The following is a 17,652-nucleotide window of genomic DNA, read 5'->3' on the forward strand; positions in this document are numbered from 1 at the left end:
GCTACATTCGTATATCCTCATGTAGAGTATTTTTTTGCGCCGTTAAAACGTATGATAGTGTGCTGATGTCTAGATGTCTGATATCTGGTGTTTGTATAGTTCATCATCAATTGAAAATGTCTCAGGTGAAGCATTGAACACATGTGAAGTGTGGACGATCAGTTTTAAAAAGTGTGCTGATAAAATGTCTAATGTCTGGTGTTTGTAGTTCATTTTCAAACTGGCCTGCCGCCGTCCATGAATTCAATCTCTGGACAAGGGATGTTGGTTGGTTGTTAACCTCAACCTCAATTCAATGGGCATCAAACATAGACCCAACCCAAACTAACCGGAACTAAACTAACTTATAAATATCATGGTTTAAAAAATCTTTTTTCTTTAAAACGAGTTTCTTGAGTTTAACATACGGTAACCATCCAATTACAACAAAATGCATTTATATGTTGGACATTTTATTCATCTACCTTAATGACAAAACAATCGTATAGGCTCTCTAGTTACTTGTGGTAGGGATCCGGAGCCACGAGAACAGGTGTAAACTTGAAACTATTTTACTATAAAAAGTAACCTTGCCAGCAATAATACAGCGTATAGCATCTCTGAAAGCTTACCCCAAAGCTAAAACCATAAGTAGACACTTAACCCGAACCCCACACCTCTAAGTAAATGAATATACTATTTTAGATATCCTTCCATTTGAAACGTGTGACATAATAGGGTATTTCCTGTTTGAATTTTGCCTAAGAAAAAATCGCGCACCAAATGTTAGCAATAAAAGTTTCAACGGTAACTAAATGGAATTGTTTTTTAGAAGGAATTTCGCACTTTCTTCTTTATCGTTCACTCATAATTAAATCGTATTGTTTCGACCTACAGAAAGTAGGGTGGTCTACGAAATTCGAGGACAGCGGTGACGTTTTCACTGGACTATCGTCCGGGAATCGAATACTGAACTTCTGCATCAGGCTCGTATAAAAGAGAAACACGTGTTGTTTGGAGACGTTTTCGCCGATGCACGATCGTCGGCCGGCGCTGAACGGTAACCACGAATTGGGACGAGCTACGACCTTTCCATCGGTGTGAATGAATCGTTCGGGTCTGAACGTTTCCGGGTCGTCCCAGACTCGGCTGTCGTGGTGGCAAGCGTAGATGTTCGCCCAAACTTGACAATTTTTAGGAAAGTCAAAACCGTCTGGAATAAATAGAGTGAAAGATGATTTCAAATCTGCATCGAATAGTACTTAATAAAGGTCCAATGGCCCTGTGGCTCACTATTAAATCATTGAGTGCATATATTGTCAAAAATATTATACTAAATATGAATTAATTTGGATAAGAAAAGTATGAGGCTGACAATTTATGCGCCTGGAGATGTGTGAGAGTGCTGTGTATCCTATAATTGCCTATATATAGACTCGCTCAGGTGATTACTAACACATCACGAACTGTAACCTGTATTCGCACACACGCGGCTGACAGCTGACGCGCGTATATACAAATGTACTAGCGACGCAGTATTAGATTGACCGCAATTTCGCAAGTCAGAATCCATCCATCGACAAAATGTAAAAAAATACAAACATATACAGACTTTTTTTCTAGAAATCAAAACAAATACAATAAAATGCGCGCCATTTTGTTTTGGGTTTCACATTAGGCTTTCCCAATGGGCTTTCCCAATGACATCAGAAACGAAGGGTGTATGCGACAAATAAGGAAAATACAGTTAATTTCCATGTTTTCGGCTTAAATTTGAAGTAGGTGAAACCCTAAATTCTAGTAAAGAAATTATTTTTTCATGTGTCCAACCAGTATTTGATCAATCTATACCTAGACATATCGGCCCCACTCCGCTCGGGGGCGCCACCGCGCGGGATTTACGCGAAGCAGCAAACACAAACATGGCCACTCTCTCAATTTTCAATGATAGAAATCGTGTGTGCATTTCAATTATTTCGGCTGTTAGGGTTTTAAGGCACAATATAAGTTGATGATGTGATATGGCGATGTTAATTAATGATAATTCCGCAGTGAAGCTAGTCACGAACGGTGCCGATTGAGTGTACAGCTGCCAAAAACACTGAAATGTGCGTAATTGCGTAACTATTTGCAGGGAATTGCAGACGAAACATGAAGCCTGAACGGCCGTTTAAAAAAAAATTATACCAATCGCAATTGTAAAATAAAAATGAGATAGAACCTAAGTTAAAATTCTGGCCATTTCTAAAATGTTATTACTAATTTTTAGTCAGTGCGGAACGTTTAGTTTTCCAACAATAATGAGGGGTGGTAGGTAGTCATGCAATTCAAGTCATCATTTATTACACGTTACTTCCGTGTTGTTGAAAATCTCGCGAGTCCTGGACTAAACCCCAATGAACAATGTGATCTGTGTGTTGGCCACAAATGCACACAGATCACACTACACTACCCATTACACACTCCAGTACCCACAGCTTTCATATATCCATCCAAATATTTAGTGGCTTTCTTCCTGGGTACGTAAATATCGCATAGGAGACACTTTAGGTGATGGTCTCACTGTATAAACTATAGGGTTGCTTATGTTCACCTATTGATGACGATCGTTCAGCCGCTCTCAAGAATACTTAGTTTTAATCCATCCCAAAATAAATTGGGCCATTTCTATTGAAGCCTGTTACCTTATACAAAAACAAGAGGATATCGCCATAGTTGCACCATGGGCTCGCTATAACAAAAACAACTGAGGAGGTCAATAGTCAACGGGATCCAATATTCACTACAACTCTGCTTTAAATTAAAATGGACTTACGAAAATCCGAATACATCTCTGCATTTCCTTTCATGTCTTGCAAGAAAAAGGAAGAACCACACTATCAATAACAATGATGTCTAAAATGTGCAATGAACATCTTTAGGCAAATACTGACCTTCAAATTCAAACATTGTATAAATAGATTAATAATACAAAATACGATATACATTAATACACATAATTTAGTTATCGGGCCCGTTGCAGGTCTACGCAATTCATCTGATATTATTTGAATGTGTATTTGTTAAGGAAAATGACGCGTTAATACGGTTGTTGATTGATAAGCGTGAGTCTATCCGGGTAACGGTTTTAAGATTTTCCGCCACATGAAAATCTCGCCCTTCCAAATTGAATTTCATAACACGATGATCGATGATTCTCATCTTGATTAAGAAAAACATATAATGATTTGACTATTTCTACAGAACACTAGATGATCGACAGTAATCTCTTCAAAGTGTGCTGAGAATGCTAGCGAAGCACACGAATCATTTTAAAGGGCACATGCCAACTAAATAGAATATCATACAAAAGTTATTCTTTAAAGTAATATATTCACAAATTATAAATATGCTACTGATTTTAATTTTAGTTTAGCCTTCTCTGAGAAATAAGACCTTTAAATCGGCAATTTCAGCACGTGCTCACTGTTATTGTTTATGTGTGCAGGTGCGTGTTTCTGACGTCATCTTTGTTGAACGCTGATTGTTTCTAGTCATTTCACTGGACATTTCAAAGGTCATTTTATCCTCTCAGAAGATTTTTAGAATTAATGAATTCTAAACTATTGTATATGTTGGTGCCATTATATATGACATGATAAATATATATTAGTGGGTGTATTATATAGCTGTGATTAAAGCAAACAAATGATGTTGATTTTATAGATTTTATTTAGGCTACTGCGCACTGTGAGCACACACGTGCTTGTGTTTATAACAAAGATACCGTCAAAAATAGCGCCGACTGCGGGATGTAGGTGAACTACGTAAACTAAGTCAAGAATAATTAAATGACTAATTAAGAGCTAATCTGTCATCTTTGTTCGATCAGTCACGTCTCAGGTTGTTATTTCTGTACAAAAGCAGCATTTGGTTTACTAGTCACGAAAAGTACAATTTATTGGGCATGTGCCCTTTAAGGATTGATAACTTGAGGATATGTTGATACTAGGAGTACGAGTTGTTGATTAGATTCGAAACTCAGCCCATAGAATTAGACCATCGGCTAATTAAGTTCACGTGAAAATGAATAATTTCTATTTAACATTAATTCACTGATTTTACATACATAATTATATTTCTCAACACCGGAAACTCAGCCCATAGAATTAGACCATCGGCTAATTAAGGTCACATGAAAATGAATAATTTCTATTTAACATTAATTCACTGATTTTACATACATAATTTTATTCCTCAACACCGTTGTGAAAAATGAGGTTTCAATTTAGGTTTATATGTAATGGACTTAACAATAGTAACATATAAGATAGAATAGTTTTTTGGGGAGTTCTTCTTCATTTTTGATTCAAATTCGATTGCCTGGCAGGTTTAGAATTTTTAATGCCACGTTAACTCTCAGGTCCGTAAATCACGGTATTTGACCCTATTGGGCCATTAGAAAGACGGGAAATTATCGAAGGCTTCGATTCCGACATTCCATGTCAAAATGAGTTCCCGGAACTCACTGTTGCTGGGTTTTTGGCAACGCTTGCCATCGAGGATGGGAATTTGATTAGACCGGTGTCCGTTTTGTGCAAATCAATGACATAATAACACGACATCGCCAATTCTAAGCCGGCTTGAAAATGAGGTTAAGTGGTTCCCGTGGCTTCAATTCAAAGAAAACAGGTTTTCACTTCTTCAAATTTAAGCCGAAAACAGGGAAATTAACTGTATTTTCCTTATTTGTCGCATACATGCTTAACGGCGAAATTCCCGGAATGTCCCGTATATCCTACAGACAGCCAATCACATTCATTGTAGCTCAGGTTACAAGGTCAACTCAAATAAATAGCGAGGAAATTTAGGGGGTTTATAAAGTGAGGGCCTGTAGGTCGAAAAGTACATTGAGATCAGTCGAACTAAAAACGGCGACACTTCCAGGAAGGATTGAACTTTTATATATTTCAATTCCAAGCATGCAAATTGTCATATGTAAAAACGTGCCATTACTTAGTGCTAAAAAGCAGGATTTTTGCGTGTTTTTCAAGAATAAGTCCCCTAAAAATAACTCGATCACTATGAAATTTTTGTGGGCTCGAGAACTCATTAAGCCAAACCATGACACCAAAAATCAACACTATTGGTTCAACAGCCAATGTTTGTGCCTTGTTGACACACCGGTACTCTATTCATTTTCAATGAAAACTGCTTCATCAGACCGTTTGCATAGGCAAACCTACGGTTCGCCAAAAATGATAATAATAGTCAACAGATCCATTTACTCTAGACTTAACTGATTCTAAATGTGTGTGTCTTATGTCTTGTGACTCGACACATTTACGTCGGTTTAATTTGACTCCGGATCAATTTCCACCGTTACATTGGGTTCAATTGTCGACTAGGACTCAGATTCAAAGTTCGGTGGGTTTGAATAATCTTTTTTGTCCGGATTCTACAGCTCCGAGGGTTTGATTTGACTGCGAGTCATTTTCCTCGCTTAAACGTGGTTTTTATTATCGATTTAGGAACTAGATTCACACTTATTTCGGGAGCCAGCTCACATTTCATCTGGTGCAATCTACGATGAGCGAGCCAAAAATTAGGCCTGACAAACTGAATGAATGTGACTGTCCTGTTGATCGCAAAGAAATAAGTGCCCAACGGATATGTGGCCATCTTGGTATCTTCCTTAAGTAAGCTTATCCACTGAAGTTTTCTTCTTAACTTGTAAATACTGAATTGTAGAAACTACAGCTACAATTTTGTGTTAAAATTATATTTTGACTCAAACTTTTGATTGAAAGTGTCTTACTTCTACTCTAGGGGGCGCACTTGAGTTGTCTTATCTACGTTTGTTGTTCTGAAATAATGGTCATACAACTTTTCGATTATTATCTACTGGGCCGTGATGAGATGACCCTCTGCTTAAAGATGATGATGCAATCAGGGTCTTTTACTCAGAAGTGTTCCTCCTGAAAAGAAGCTGGCATTTCTACAGATTACAGATTGCATCAAAATGTTCTACGCAAAACTGTTGATAAGATGTGAGCTGGTCCGAACTAACTCGATTCAATCTTACCATGTGGTCAGTTCCACCACGGCCGTGAACAAACGGATTAATTAAACTGATGACCAAGTCTCACAGAAAACTAGTTTGACAGATATATGACGCTATAGATCCGATGTTTAAAGTAACTAGAAAAACAACATTGCTCGTTATTCATCTTACCTAATTGTACGTCGCACGAGGTTGCACGTATAGTTATGGGTAAAACAGGACACAGCCTCATCGCTTCATACATCACTGCTTCGCAATAGACTAATTGCTGTTTATCGGCCATTTTCAACCGCCGTGCTCCTGTCGACAAAGGATAGAAAAACACGATTCAGAAATCTAGCTTATCTGAATTGTACGCAAATCACGACCGGTTTCTCATACCGATATGTTCATCAAGTTCGGCGTGAATTTTCTTCTGTGCTTCGGGATGTTTCGCAAGGAAATACATGATCCAGTATATTGTTTGGGTTGATGTATCGAGCCCAGCTTAAAAAGGAAATGAATCCGTGAACGGGTGAGCTCCACTTAAGAGATGTAACACTTAAAGTACGTACATGTACTATGTATCTTTAGTTATCTACCACGTCTTTTAACCACGTCTTCAAACTTTGAGTTCGGGCCGTAATGAAAAAATACGTACGCATGGGACTTATGCAGCAATTTGCAGCAAGATGAGCCTAGTCATGGCATGTCTGATATCATGTGTTTGTTACTTTGTCAACAACGTGTTTCACTCAAAACCGAGAACTGGTTGGTTTGAATCACCCATTGAACTTACTGATGCAACAACTTAAGTCATTGAGGCCGAAAAGGCTAGAATTAAAGCTTAGTTGACAAAGAACCATGAGATGAAGAGGTAACACTTCATACAAAATTGACTCGGGCCTAATTCCGACCAATTTCGCCCGGGCTAAAAAGTCTCCTTAGGATCGCGGCTTAAATATCCGTCAACCAAATCGTTAACGACTGAATCTACCTGCAAAAATATCGTTGAGGATTTGAACCAGATGTCTATCGCTGAAATCATCTGCTAATTTTGGATCTTCTTTACGAGTATTTTCTCTCGCTTCTATCAGATAATCTGTGATATCCGTCAGATTTTCTGCAAAACATAAAGAAAACGCTGAATTCAATTCGACAAAAACGAAGTGAATGCATGTCAAATGCTTAAAATCTAACAATTTCAATATTGAATGCCCCTGGTGTCAATAATAATAATAATAATAATAATAATATATTTATTTCCACTAAATATTACAATATATCATTTTACATTATAAAAATGAAGTTAAATGAAATATTTTAATATTAAGCAGGGGAGACTTGAAGAAGCCAGTTAAGACTTATGTCAAACGTACAAGTCCCCCAACACGCAAAGAACCACACTTATACTCCCTCACACACTCACATACACACATACGCACGCACGCAAGCACGCACGCACGCAAAATGAAGTGATAGATGACAAAAACCATAATGATGAAAAATGATAAATGTTACAGACACTGAGTTATTGATTGATTAAATCCTGTTTTAATTTGACCTTGAATGATTGGGTACTGGTAATATTCTTTAAATATTTAGGTAGATTATTCCAAACTGTAGGACAAGCCACTTTAAAAGAGAATTTTACTTTATTGGTTCTAAATCTATCGATGCGAAATGAGTTATTATTTCGAGTTGCATAACTGTGGAAATTGGTGCCTTTTTGAAAATAGGAATTAAAAGAACTAGGTAACTCTGAGTTGATGTAGTTATGCATGAATAAGGATAACTGAAACTTGGTGATAGCTTTGAATTTTAGAATTTTGAGTCTTTTAAAGATAGGCTCGGTATGTTCAAGATAGCGCGACTAGCTAATAATTCTAATGGCACGCTTTTGCAATATGATCAACGGCTCAAGGATAGTATCATAATTGCTAGCCCAAATGAGATTATAATATTGAAGGTATGGATAAACAGAGCTATAGTATAGTGTGGACAACAATTTTGAGGGAAATATCTTTTTCAATCGATTTAAAATTCCAAGACTTCGGGCAAGTTTGCTTGAAACATGTTTTATATGTACATCCCACTTTAATTTATCGTTTATTTGAAGTCCTAAAAAAGTGGTTCTATGAACTTGATGAAGGGATACGTTGTTTAATTTTATAGACAGATTTTAAAGGAATGACACTACCAAAAACCATGTAATGACTTTTTTCAAGTTGAGAGAGAGCTTATTGATTTGAAACCATTTAGATAGCTTGTCAAGTTCTCGATTGACTTTGAAAAATAGTCTATTTATGTTGGTATCACTTAAAAAACAGTTCGTGTCATCGGAAAAAATGTAAAATGTAATAAGTTCGAAGCATTAACGCAGTCATTAATGTATAAGATAAAAAGAAGGGGTCCTGAAATCGAACCCTGAGGAACGCCTACAGATATATTCAATGGATTAGAAAGGGTGTTGTTTATACTAACAATTTGACGCCGATTAGTCAAAAAATTTCTAAACCAGCTCAGGGCTATGCCTCGGACACCGTAGTGATATAATTTACCAATAAGAATATTATGATTGACAGTGTCAAAAGCTTTTGACAAATCTAAGAATAGACCAAGGGTTATCTTTTTATTTTCGAGATTATTTGATAAATCATCAATAGCCTTAGTTAGAGCCAAAGCAGTAGAATGTTTAGACCGAAAACCAAATTGGTTGGGCACTATAATTTCATGTTTGTCACAAAAGGATATCAAGGATATCAACCTTGAATAAACAATCTTTTCCAAATTTTTGAAAAACCTGGAAGGACCGAAATAGGGCGATAATTATTAAGAGAGGACTCTAGAAATATAGAAAACCAATGACCTTGACCCTCAACAAAATCTTAGATCATGTCACAAGCTACAATTTTGCAATTGATTTACGAAATATGCCTACGTAGCAATGAGATATGGAAATACTAAATTATTATACTACTCAACCCCCTCTGGTGGTGACCATATGCGAAATTCGATGACCTTGTTGCCACAATCATAGAACATGTCATGAGCTACAATTTTGCTGTATTGATTGTGGTAAGAAAATATGCGTGAGTGCCAATATAATAAGGATATACTAAGTTATATCACTAGTCAACGCCCCCTGGTGGCCATATAGAATAACCCAATGACCATGAAACTCAGCACATTCATAGAACAAGTCATGAGTTTGCAATTGATTTTGGTAACAAAATACGGAAAGTGTTTTTGGAAAAATTATGAGGCAAACAAGACGGAGAACGTACATCTTTTTTGAAATACAACTCAAGGCGGAATTATGGAGCACGACTCGTACTCGAGGTAACCAAAACCGGTCTTACCGGGGTCAAAGTTAGCAACGTGTCCGTAAAATTGCTTTCTCAAAAACCCCATCATGTGTTCATACTGATCGATGGCTTCCCTAGTCGACGCCATCTTGTACTTATATGGAATATACTTCATAAGCGGTATGACGTCTTCTAGTGCGCCAGCATTTCCAAATAGTTTGGCCATTTCGTCCAATGATCGGTATAAATCGTGAAACTCCTGATCATCCGCCTCAAACCTGAAACGAAAAATTACATTTGTGAACTAGTCACACATTCGGGCGTGGTGAATTGAAAGCTACGTATGCTTAACCTTTATCCCAGTGCTAACACGTTAAAAAAACATGAAACCAAATTTATTCAGGAAACAAATTATTAGATTAATTTATATTAATGATAACCTGACAATGTCGGCTACTCATGCTACTGGGAGTTACGTGGTTTATTTACCATAACCAGTATTGTAAGATTTAGCATTAATAGTTGTTTCGTTGCATTTTCGTTTAGGCTAATAAACAATTTGACAGGGAAAGAGTTAAGACGTTTATCAGGTATGTACTACCAAAAATTAGCGAGCTAGGCCACCCGGAATGCTCTCAAGTCAAGTTGAAATAGACATTACATGCACTACGCGAAATCTCGGATCTTAGAATTTAATCAAACTTCAAACTACTACCATTATTAATTAATGATTATTAATGATTTGAATATTCGTTAAGCGTTGATTACAGTGGTTATGTCATTATTCTTTGTAAATTTCTGCTACATTATTTCTGGGGCCCTCGTTTCTACGGTACAGCCTCTAAACTATTGTCCGTCACACCTGTTCTCCGTGCGTAATTTCGTTAGTAATCGGTTTATCTACCTTTATTACGCATCAATTTCTTCAGTGAGGAATTTGCATTCAGAAATAAACAACAATGTTTGCTAAAGTTGTTTTTGTGTTCATTTATGAGCGATAGTTTACTCAGCATACGATCGCGTAATGCTGAAAAATCCGCTCCGCGGACGCTCTGAAACGTTATTACATTGACGTCATCACCTGCTCATTAGCGTATCAAAATACAGTAGGTGGCGCCACGTGACGGGCTGCGAAAGCCGTTTTTCAGCATTACGCAAGCGTATGTTAGGTAAACTATCGCCGATAGGTGAAAATACAAACAAATCTATGCCAGTTCATGATTTATTTCTGAATGCAAATTCCTTACTGAACAAATTGATGCGTAATATTTACAGATATACCATTTAACGAAATTACGGACCAAAACGTCGCGCGGAGAGCAGGTGTGACAGACAGTAGAGGGTGTATCATTAAAAGCAGTGTTGCGTTATTTCAGTGTCTGTCGATGAATGAATTTATTCATGTCTGTGTCTGTCGGTGAATAAATTTATTCAATCCCGATTGTTTAAACACATCCGTGATGCACGTTTTTTAAAAATGTTTAAAACTTTATCGTGTGAAAGCGTGACGTTTTCTGAATATATTTGGATAAAGCAGTTTGTAGCGACTTACTGTTTGTTAAACAACATGTCGCAGATGATGTTGCAAATCATCAGGTTCAATATCGGTTTCAAATTGAAGGGTTTCTCCAGATTCCTACGGATGATCTCGATACCTTTATCCGCGGCTGCTTGAACCTTATTGTCAGACAGCGACAACGATTTCCTGCAATATTGAAATATGACCAAGTATTAAACAAGCGGTATCCGTTCCAGTTGTTACGCAATTTCAAATAGTTTAAGAAAGCACAAAGAAAGATAGGCGTTTGTATTCCCATGAAACATAAAACTCGGTTTGTTCACAAATGAAAAATGAGCATGTTTTAGTTAATGTCGATTCGATAGCCATTTTTCTGTTTTAACTAGTCGCTTTATTTTATGTCTCGGATTATTAAGGAATATTTGGATTTATATTTTGGCATCCTCACTCAGCAGGGATTCGAACCAGATGACATCGGGAGTCTCGCCACGGTAAGAAAACCAGCCACACTAGAACGAGTGCGCAGCAAAGATGATGTCATTATTAGGCTATTAGAAATGCCGTTTTATTTTAGCTCGGGTTTTCCATGTACCATTTCTTCCGTGAAATTTGTCTCAGCGATTATACAACGAGCAGTGTTAGGTGCCGCAAGTCTTAGTGCGGGGAAAACGGCCCATATATCTGCGCGCCATGCCTAGTGTGGCAGGGTTTCGTGTCGTGGCTGATAGTGTAGCGATGGCATCAGGTTCGGATCCCGAACCCCAGCGGGAAGAGGACGGGGACATTTAATGTAAATCCGCAGGAATTAGTCTCGAGTGTCAACCTGAAACAATCCGACAACTCCGGGCCCAGTTCGTCTGCAGGTTGCTAGGGATATTAATGCTCGCTGCTCGATGGGCGAATCGAGTAGGCTTGTGGGCCTTGGAGATTATGAAAATAAGAGACACATCTTGAACTAGTTGGTGAGCAGACTAGAACTACTAACTAGAATCATTACAACATAAGAACAGGAAACAAGACAGATAATAGGTGTCGATCGATGACACTTGTTTCAGCTTAATGTGCCCTTGGCACTGAAGCCCAACGCACACAACGAAGGGATACGCGGGATCAAGTGAAAGAAACATGTTTCGATCGATCGATCGATATCTAACAAAAGAATTGTGAAATATGATTTTATACACGTTGCGTTTCTGCGTTACAATGTTTCTCAGGGGCGGATCTAGGATTTTCCATGGGGGGGGGGGTGTCCAATGAGAAAAAGGGGCACTTTTTACGAAACCCCGCGTACTCCGGATAATTTTACACAATTTTAGGGGGTTGTTTCGGTCATTTCATGCGTTGAAAAAATATTATTGGTGGAAAACCTTGGTCAAAAAAATTTTGTGGGTGACTTTTTTTAGGGCACTTCAAAGTTGAGGGGGGTCCGGACACCCCGACATCCCCCCTAGATCCGCCCCTGTTTCTATGTTACCCTGTGCCGTGTGCGTTGGCCTCAAACTTATGCATGATTCACGAAGGCTTTCTGTTCTGCATCGGTTGATTTATTTACCTGAGCCCGGCTGTCGTAACAGTTCTCATCAGTTTCCAAACGAGATCGTGAGGTTGACCATTGGAAATATCTCGACTACCATCCGTGAAGAAATCAACTACGAAAGATTCATAAAACAGTCAAAAATAATTCCATCACAGAAATGCCCCGTGGACTGTGTTATCATTTTTATCATTTGTATCACACTTTGTCTGATTCTATAATTCTATTCCATCGAAAGTGAACTGGGGATTATAGTCATCATTTCTATCATATTTGTATTACACTGATTTCATTTCATTCCAGCTTAAAACCTTCAGAAGAAAATACGTTTCGTTCGACTTGTTATGCTTCGACCTTACTCAGAGTTAGTTTTTTAAAAATCTTTCTCTGATTTAGTAATTCTGAGCAGATGAACTTGTTATCCAATGTAAGTGCTGACCCGATATGTTGAAGTCGAGAGAAATCCCACAATAACAAAGCCAAAATTGAAAAATTCTATATCAGAATGATTGTATTTGAGGAGCGACGTTTCGGCTAACAACTGTTAGTCATCATCCGAGTACGCCGATGATGGCTAACAGTTGTTAGCCGAAACGTCGCTCCTCAAATACAATCATTCTGATATAGAATTTTTCAATCTTGGCCTCGTTATTGTGGGATTTCTCTCGTCATCATCATACACCGATATTGTGTATCTTCTCGTCTAATTATGTTGAAGTCCGTTGTAACTTCAATGGCCAGCAGCGGAATCCAACATTTTAACTGATTGGTACTGATATTTCAATTGATACACTTTTGTGTATGAGTATAAGCTTTATGGACTTAAAGAATGTGTGCTACTGGCATGGCGGACTTTTTCTTCACGAACGAAGATTCGAAGATTCGCCCATTTAAACTGGAGTAGAATAAGTAAAACTAGGCGGATAGTACTTTGCTAAGTTGTTGAATAGTAACAAGAACTTTCGCTACTAATGATTAGCAGCTTTATTAAAGATCCATTCACCCAATGAAGCTACTGTACATGAGTATCGAAAGCCCACGCTTAATCATATCGGGCAGGTTTTAGGATCATTTGATTGTTTTGCAATCGGCAGCCATCTTATCCTTATCAGACCTCGCAGAATGGAGAAGGGTCTTTCAGGAACGGATCAATTGGTTTCAACGCATGGTCATGGACTGTGCAAGGAAAAGTTGAAAAAAATACAATTAAATGATAACCACTTTCTTCCACGTTACAATCTCGAAATATGACACGAAGAAAAAACAAATGTCCCCAGCGCACAGTTCCACAGTTCTCGTCATGTTTGTGGAATCCGACCAATAATTCCGCCGCAAATCATTTCTTCCTCGATTTTTACCAACTATTCGTTGAAATAGATATTATAATATAACTTCATTTTCCCTCGAATTACAACACGATTATATACATACAAAGTTATATAAAAGAATATAAGGTATGTTATATGTAAGTGTCATCATGGGCGCACTGACCAGTGTTAAGGTCTATTCTATACGTCCATGGTGATATTCATGTTGTAATAAAAGGGCAGGGTCTTGGAGAAGCAAAATAATGCTAATGTGTGCAAGGCCCCTTACATTCATACCACACTCAGACGTACGCATGCACGCGGAAACACACACTCTCACACACTCGATCACATGTTCATAATAACACACCACACAGAAATAGACGAATTATATTATCTTTTTCGTTACTCACACGACCAGGCGTTCGGTTTGTTATTGATTTTGTCCATGTGAACGAACGCTTTTGAAATAGCGTCGGCGTTATTCAAAACAATTACATTTTCTGGTATTCCATATCCTGAAAACGTAATGACAAATTTCGTTTTTGTATCAGTATAAGAAAACGACTCAAGGACGTGTATTCCCACCTTTCAGGGTGAGAGTCGCTTTTTGACTCGGGGCGGCAACCTATTTACTAAATTATTAGATATCGCACATTTTGTTTATACATTGCTGTTAATTAATCTTTGGGAGCGTCCAAAAATAACGTACCGTTAATTGGAGTCAGCAAAAAGGTACGTACTTTGAGGGAGGGGGGGGGGGGGTATTAATCAATCTTGGTACATACTTTATGCACCAAACTCAAATGAAAATAGCCGATACTGGTGTTTTATCGGCTTTTAGTGACTTGTCCATGTGACTTGTAGTAGACTTCAACTGGGAATTTCCCACATCAGGTACCGGTATAAGATCTTACACGGGAATAAGGTTTTTTTAAATATTTTGTTTTGATTTGTGTACTTTGCATCAATATAATTGGGGGGGGGGTGGTCATGGGTACCATGGTACGTACTTATGAGGGGGCGTTCAGAGGCGTTCAGAAAAACGGGAGATTTTGAGGTACGTAATTTCTGGACGCTTCCTTTATTGTTGAAATGAACATTATAATACATTACTGAAGATTTAGTTCACAAAAGTACTGACGCTCTGTGTTTACTGTTGCTTACCTAATTTGAAGTTGAAAATGTCTCCGTATTGTTTAGCTAGTTTGGTAAAAAACACCCACGCAGGACGGCCCGCTACATCTAGATCTAAAAAATGTTATCAAAAATGAAGATTGAAAAATAAAACAACCGGCTCGAATTGTTATATGTTTTTGACAGTTTTACGTTGAGCAATAGTCTAGGGTGAATTAGTGGATAATGTTCGTGTGGTTATACGAAAATCATACGTCCTTGTTTCGCCCAATCGGCCGGATTATTTTGCAAAATGCAATAAAATTTGTCATCAGTTGATTTCCATGGCTGCCGGTGTTGTAGTGGTTAGATTTATCACGATTTAAAGACCGTAATGTACAGGGTAATTGTTCTCTCTTATCAGATGCGGAGTAATCGTTGTTGTAAGCGGGAAAACGTTGTTAAAGACATTACTTACTAGAAATGGGGTAGCGTAAGTGGTAGAGTCAATGCAATCCCACAACAACAGTAATCATTTGTTGATATTCGAAGTACTTGAATACAATCATAAGAATTTGAAATACCGCATATATGTATATATATATATATATATATATATATATATATATATATATATATATATATATATATATATATATATATATATATATATATATATATATATATATATATATATATATATATATACCAGTCCACATAGATTCCAAATTGTTGTTGACTTACCTAACGTATTGCCGATAAAAGGGTAGCCTTTCGGTCCTGGTGGTAGATTGTAGCGTTTGCGATTTTTGGAATACATCCAAATTATTGCTATTAAGATGCCGACGACCAGCGCAACGGTTATAGGATCCATTTTTTAGATAAAGGTACAGCTACTTTGGGTACAGCTACTTTATCGCCTACACAACTCTATAAGAGTCGAACTTAACCGTGAGCACTGCGCGTGATTACGTTTAACCCGCGGATTTGCATGTATTTACATCGGTTTAAATCGAAATAAAATCTAGGTGTTAACAGGTGTGTATTTGTTGAAATTTAAATCGGGTATTAAATGATGCTCGCTACATTCGTACTTCGTTACCTATTTTGCGCAAATGTAGAAAATGTTTTTGTACATAGCTGACTAGTACATTGCCCGCTGCTTTTCGTTAAGATTATTATACAGTAAGTACGTTTCAGAATTACTCTGTTTGTTCATTCTCTAAACCTCCAAAAAGGTTCCACGTCATAATTCGTTTTAACGTTCAAAAAATCAGTCGTGCTTACCAAACTAAGCGAAAGAACACCCTTCCGCACATCGACTATATACTGTCCTCCCTAATACCGGCCAAAAGGAAATTCGTGAATTTAACGAAATTTACTCATTGGTCACATTTTTCGCCGATTCTCCTTCGTGATATGCTTCCGAGCTAATTTCAGTCACCGTTTTGAAAAATTGCTCCAATACTTTATATATGTATTTTATATTCGGCCTATATTGTAATAACTAGCTCACTCTTATCACGCCTGTTTATGACAGCGTTCTTTGTTGCCCGTAAAAAGTTCGTTGCGAGCTTTGTGACCGCTTTTTACGGGAGCTGTCTCGTCGAACTTTTTAAAAGTGCATAAAATAAAATCACCATATGTTGTGAAATAGAACATTATTTCTATATTCTACGATATTTAGCAATATTTTTCGTAGGTGCTTATAGCGCCGAACTACTGATAATTTGTGAGTTTAAAGACGGTAAAATATTAAGTTTACAATCGAATTCGTGGTTGTAACGTCCAGGAAACTTTTGGTTTATATTGTGGCCTTGTATTAGTTACCTATGAAGCCTACAGGTGTAATGTGAAGTTGTTACTTAAAGGGGAACTGCAGTGAAAAGTCTTTGTATCTATGTGTGTTAGAAACCTTTATAAATACATTTTCACAACAGCAGAAAAACATTTCATCTAATACTTTATCAAAAAGAGGGTTTTGTAGAGTGCCTGGCCGCCGCCATTTTCTCCACATAGCAGAGACGATTTTCTCTCGCCTGTGACGTAGTTCGGTCCACTTCGATACACGTTACTGCTGCTATTCATAGTGTTTTCATCACTTAAAGTCTAATAACAGTTCTAAACTGCAGCATAATGCCACATCAGCAATTATTTGGATATGTTTCACACAGTGAGACGATGAATAAAAGTAAAGACCCCACTGGCAGCCCAGCAGGAGTAATTTAGTCCCAATTTTCTGAGATCTTCAATGAGTGTATCTATTTGTGGAGTGTGTGATGGGCCGGGATACGTCATCAATGTTTTTTCGGATTAGCTTACAACGATGTCATTTCAGATTTCCATTTCGCAGTTATTAAACACGTTTTTCCCCCAAAGAAATCCCCCTCAAAACAACCATTCTATTATACCTAAGTATTTAAAAGAGTTTATTCATAATCGATTATCATGATCAATTATGCTTTTCATGTGTTGTGAATGTTCTGTCACTCATGGGTGATTGATACGTATGGCATGCTGTACTTCAGCTGCAAAGCAACTATCGTTTCGTTGGTCAAATGGGAAGAAGTGGCTGTGTACACTACTGGCAATGTTGAATGAAGTTTAAGGAGCCTGGTTGTCAAGTTCGACTTCTAAAGGTGGTTTATGATAATAGCCAAAATCATTAAGGTATCAAAATCTTAACAGAAAAATTTGCCGGGTCAGTTTCGTAAATTGCAATACAATTTTTACATGTGATAAATCAATTTTTGTAAAAGTCTGGCCTGTTATTGTAAGCTTAACCACGATTTAGCTTTTTTTCAAGTAATGAACAGGGTAGATAGGCGGCCGGCTTAACTTTTCAGATCAGCAGAAATGAGAAACGA

At 37.5% G+C, this 17,652-nt stretch overlaps 1 protein-coding gene across 2 annotated transcripts; it reads right to left on the reverse strand.

The window, feature by feature from the left end:
* Positions 1-73: 73 nt before the first annotated feature.
* On the reverse strand, positions 74-16,190 carry LOC141906782 (cytochrome P450 2J6-like). Of its 2 annotated transcripts, XM_074796143.1 has the most exons (11): positions 16,073-16,190; positions 15,530-15,715; positions 14,837-14,920; positions 14,083-14,187; positions 12,381-12,477; positions 10,862-11,014; positions 9,364-9,587; positions 6,999-7,124; positions 6,404-6,508; positions 6,194-6,322; positions 74-1,192 (listed from the first exon to the last, which is right to left on the reverse strand). In XM_074796143.1, the coding sequence occupies exons 2-11, from the start codon at positions 15,657-15,659 to the stop codon at positions 834-836; spliced, it is 1,512 nt and encodes a 503-aa protein (XP_074652244.1). In that variant the 5' UTR covers positions 15,660-15,715; positions 16,073-16,190; the 3' UTR covers positions 74-833. The 2 variants fall into 2 exon arrangements, with proteins under 2 accessions (XP_074652244.1, XP_074652243.1); XM_074796142.1 differs by lacking the exon at positions 16,073-16,190 and having other exon boundaries at positions 15,530-15,799.
* Between the last annotated feature and the right edge of the window lie 1,462 nt (positions 16,191-17,652).

This window comes from Tubulanus polymorphus, chromosome 6 (assembly GCF_964204645.1).
Source record: "Tubulanus polymorphus chromosome 6, tnTubPoly1.2, whole genome shotgun sequence".
Classification (NCBI taxonomy): Eukaryota; Metazoa; Nemertea; class Palaeonemertea; order Tubulaniformes; family Tubulanidae; genus Tubulanus; species Tubulanus polymorphus.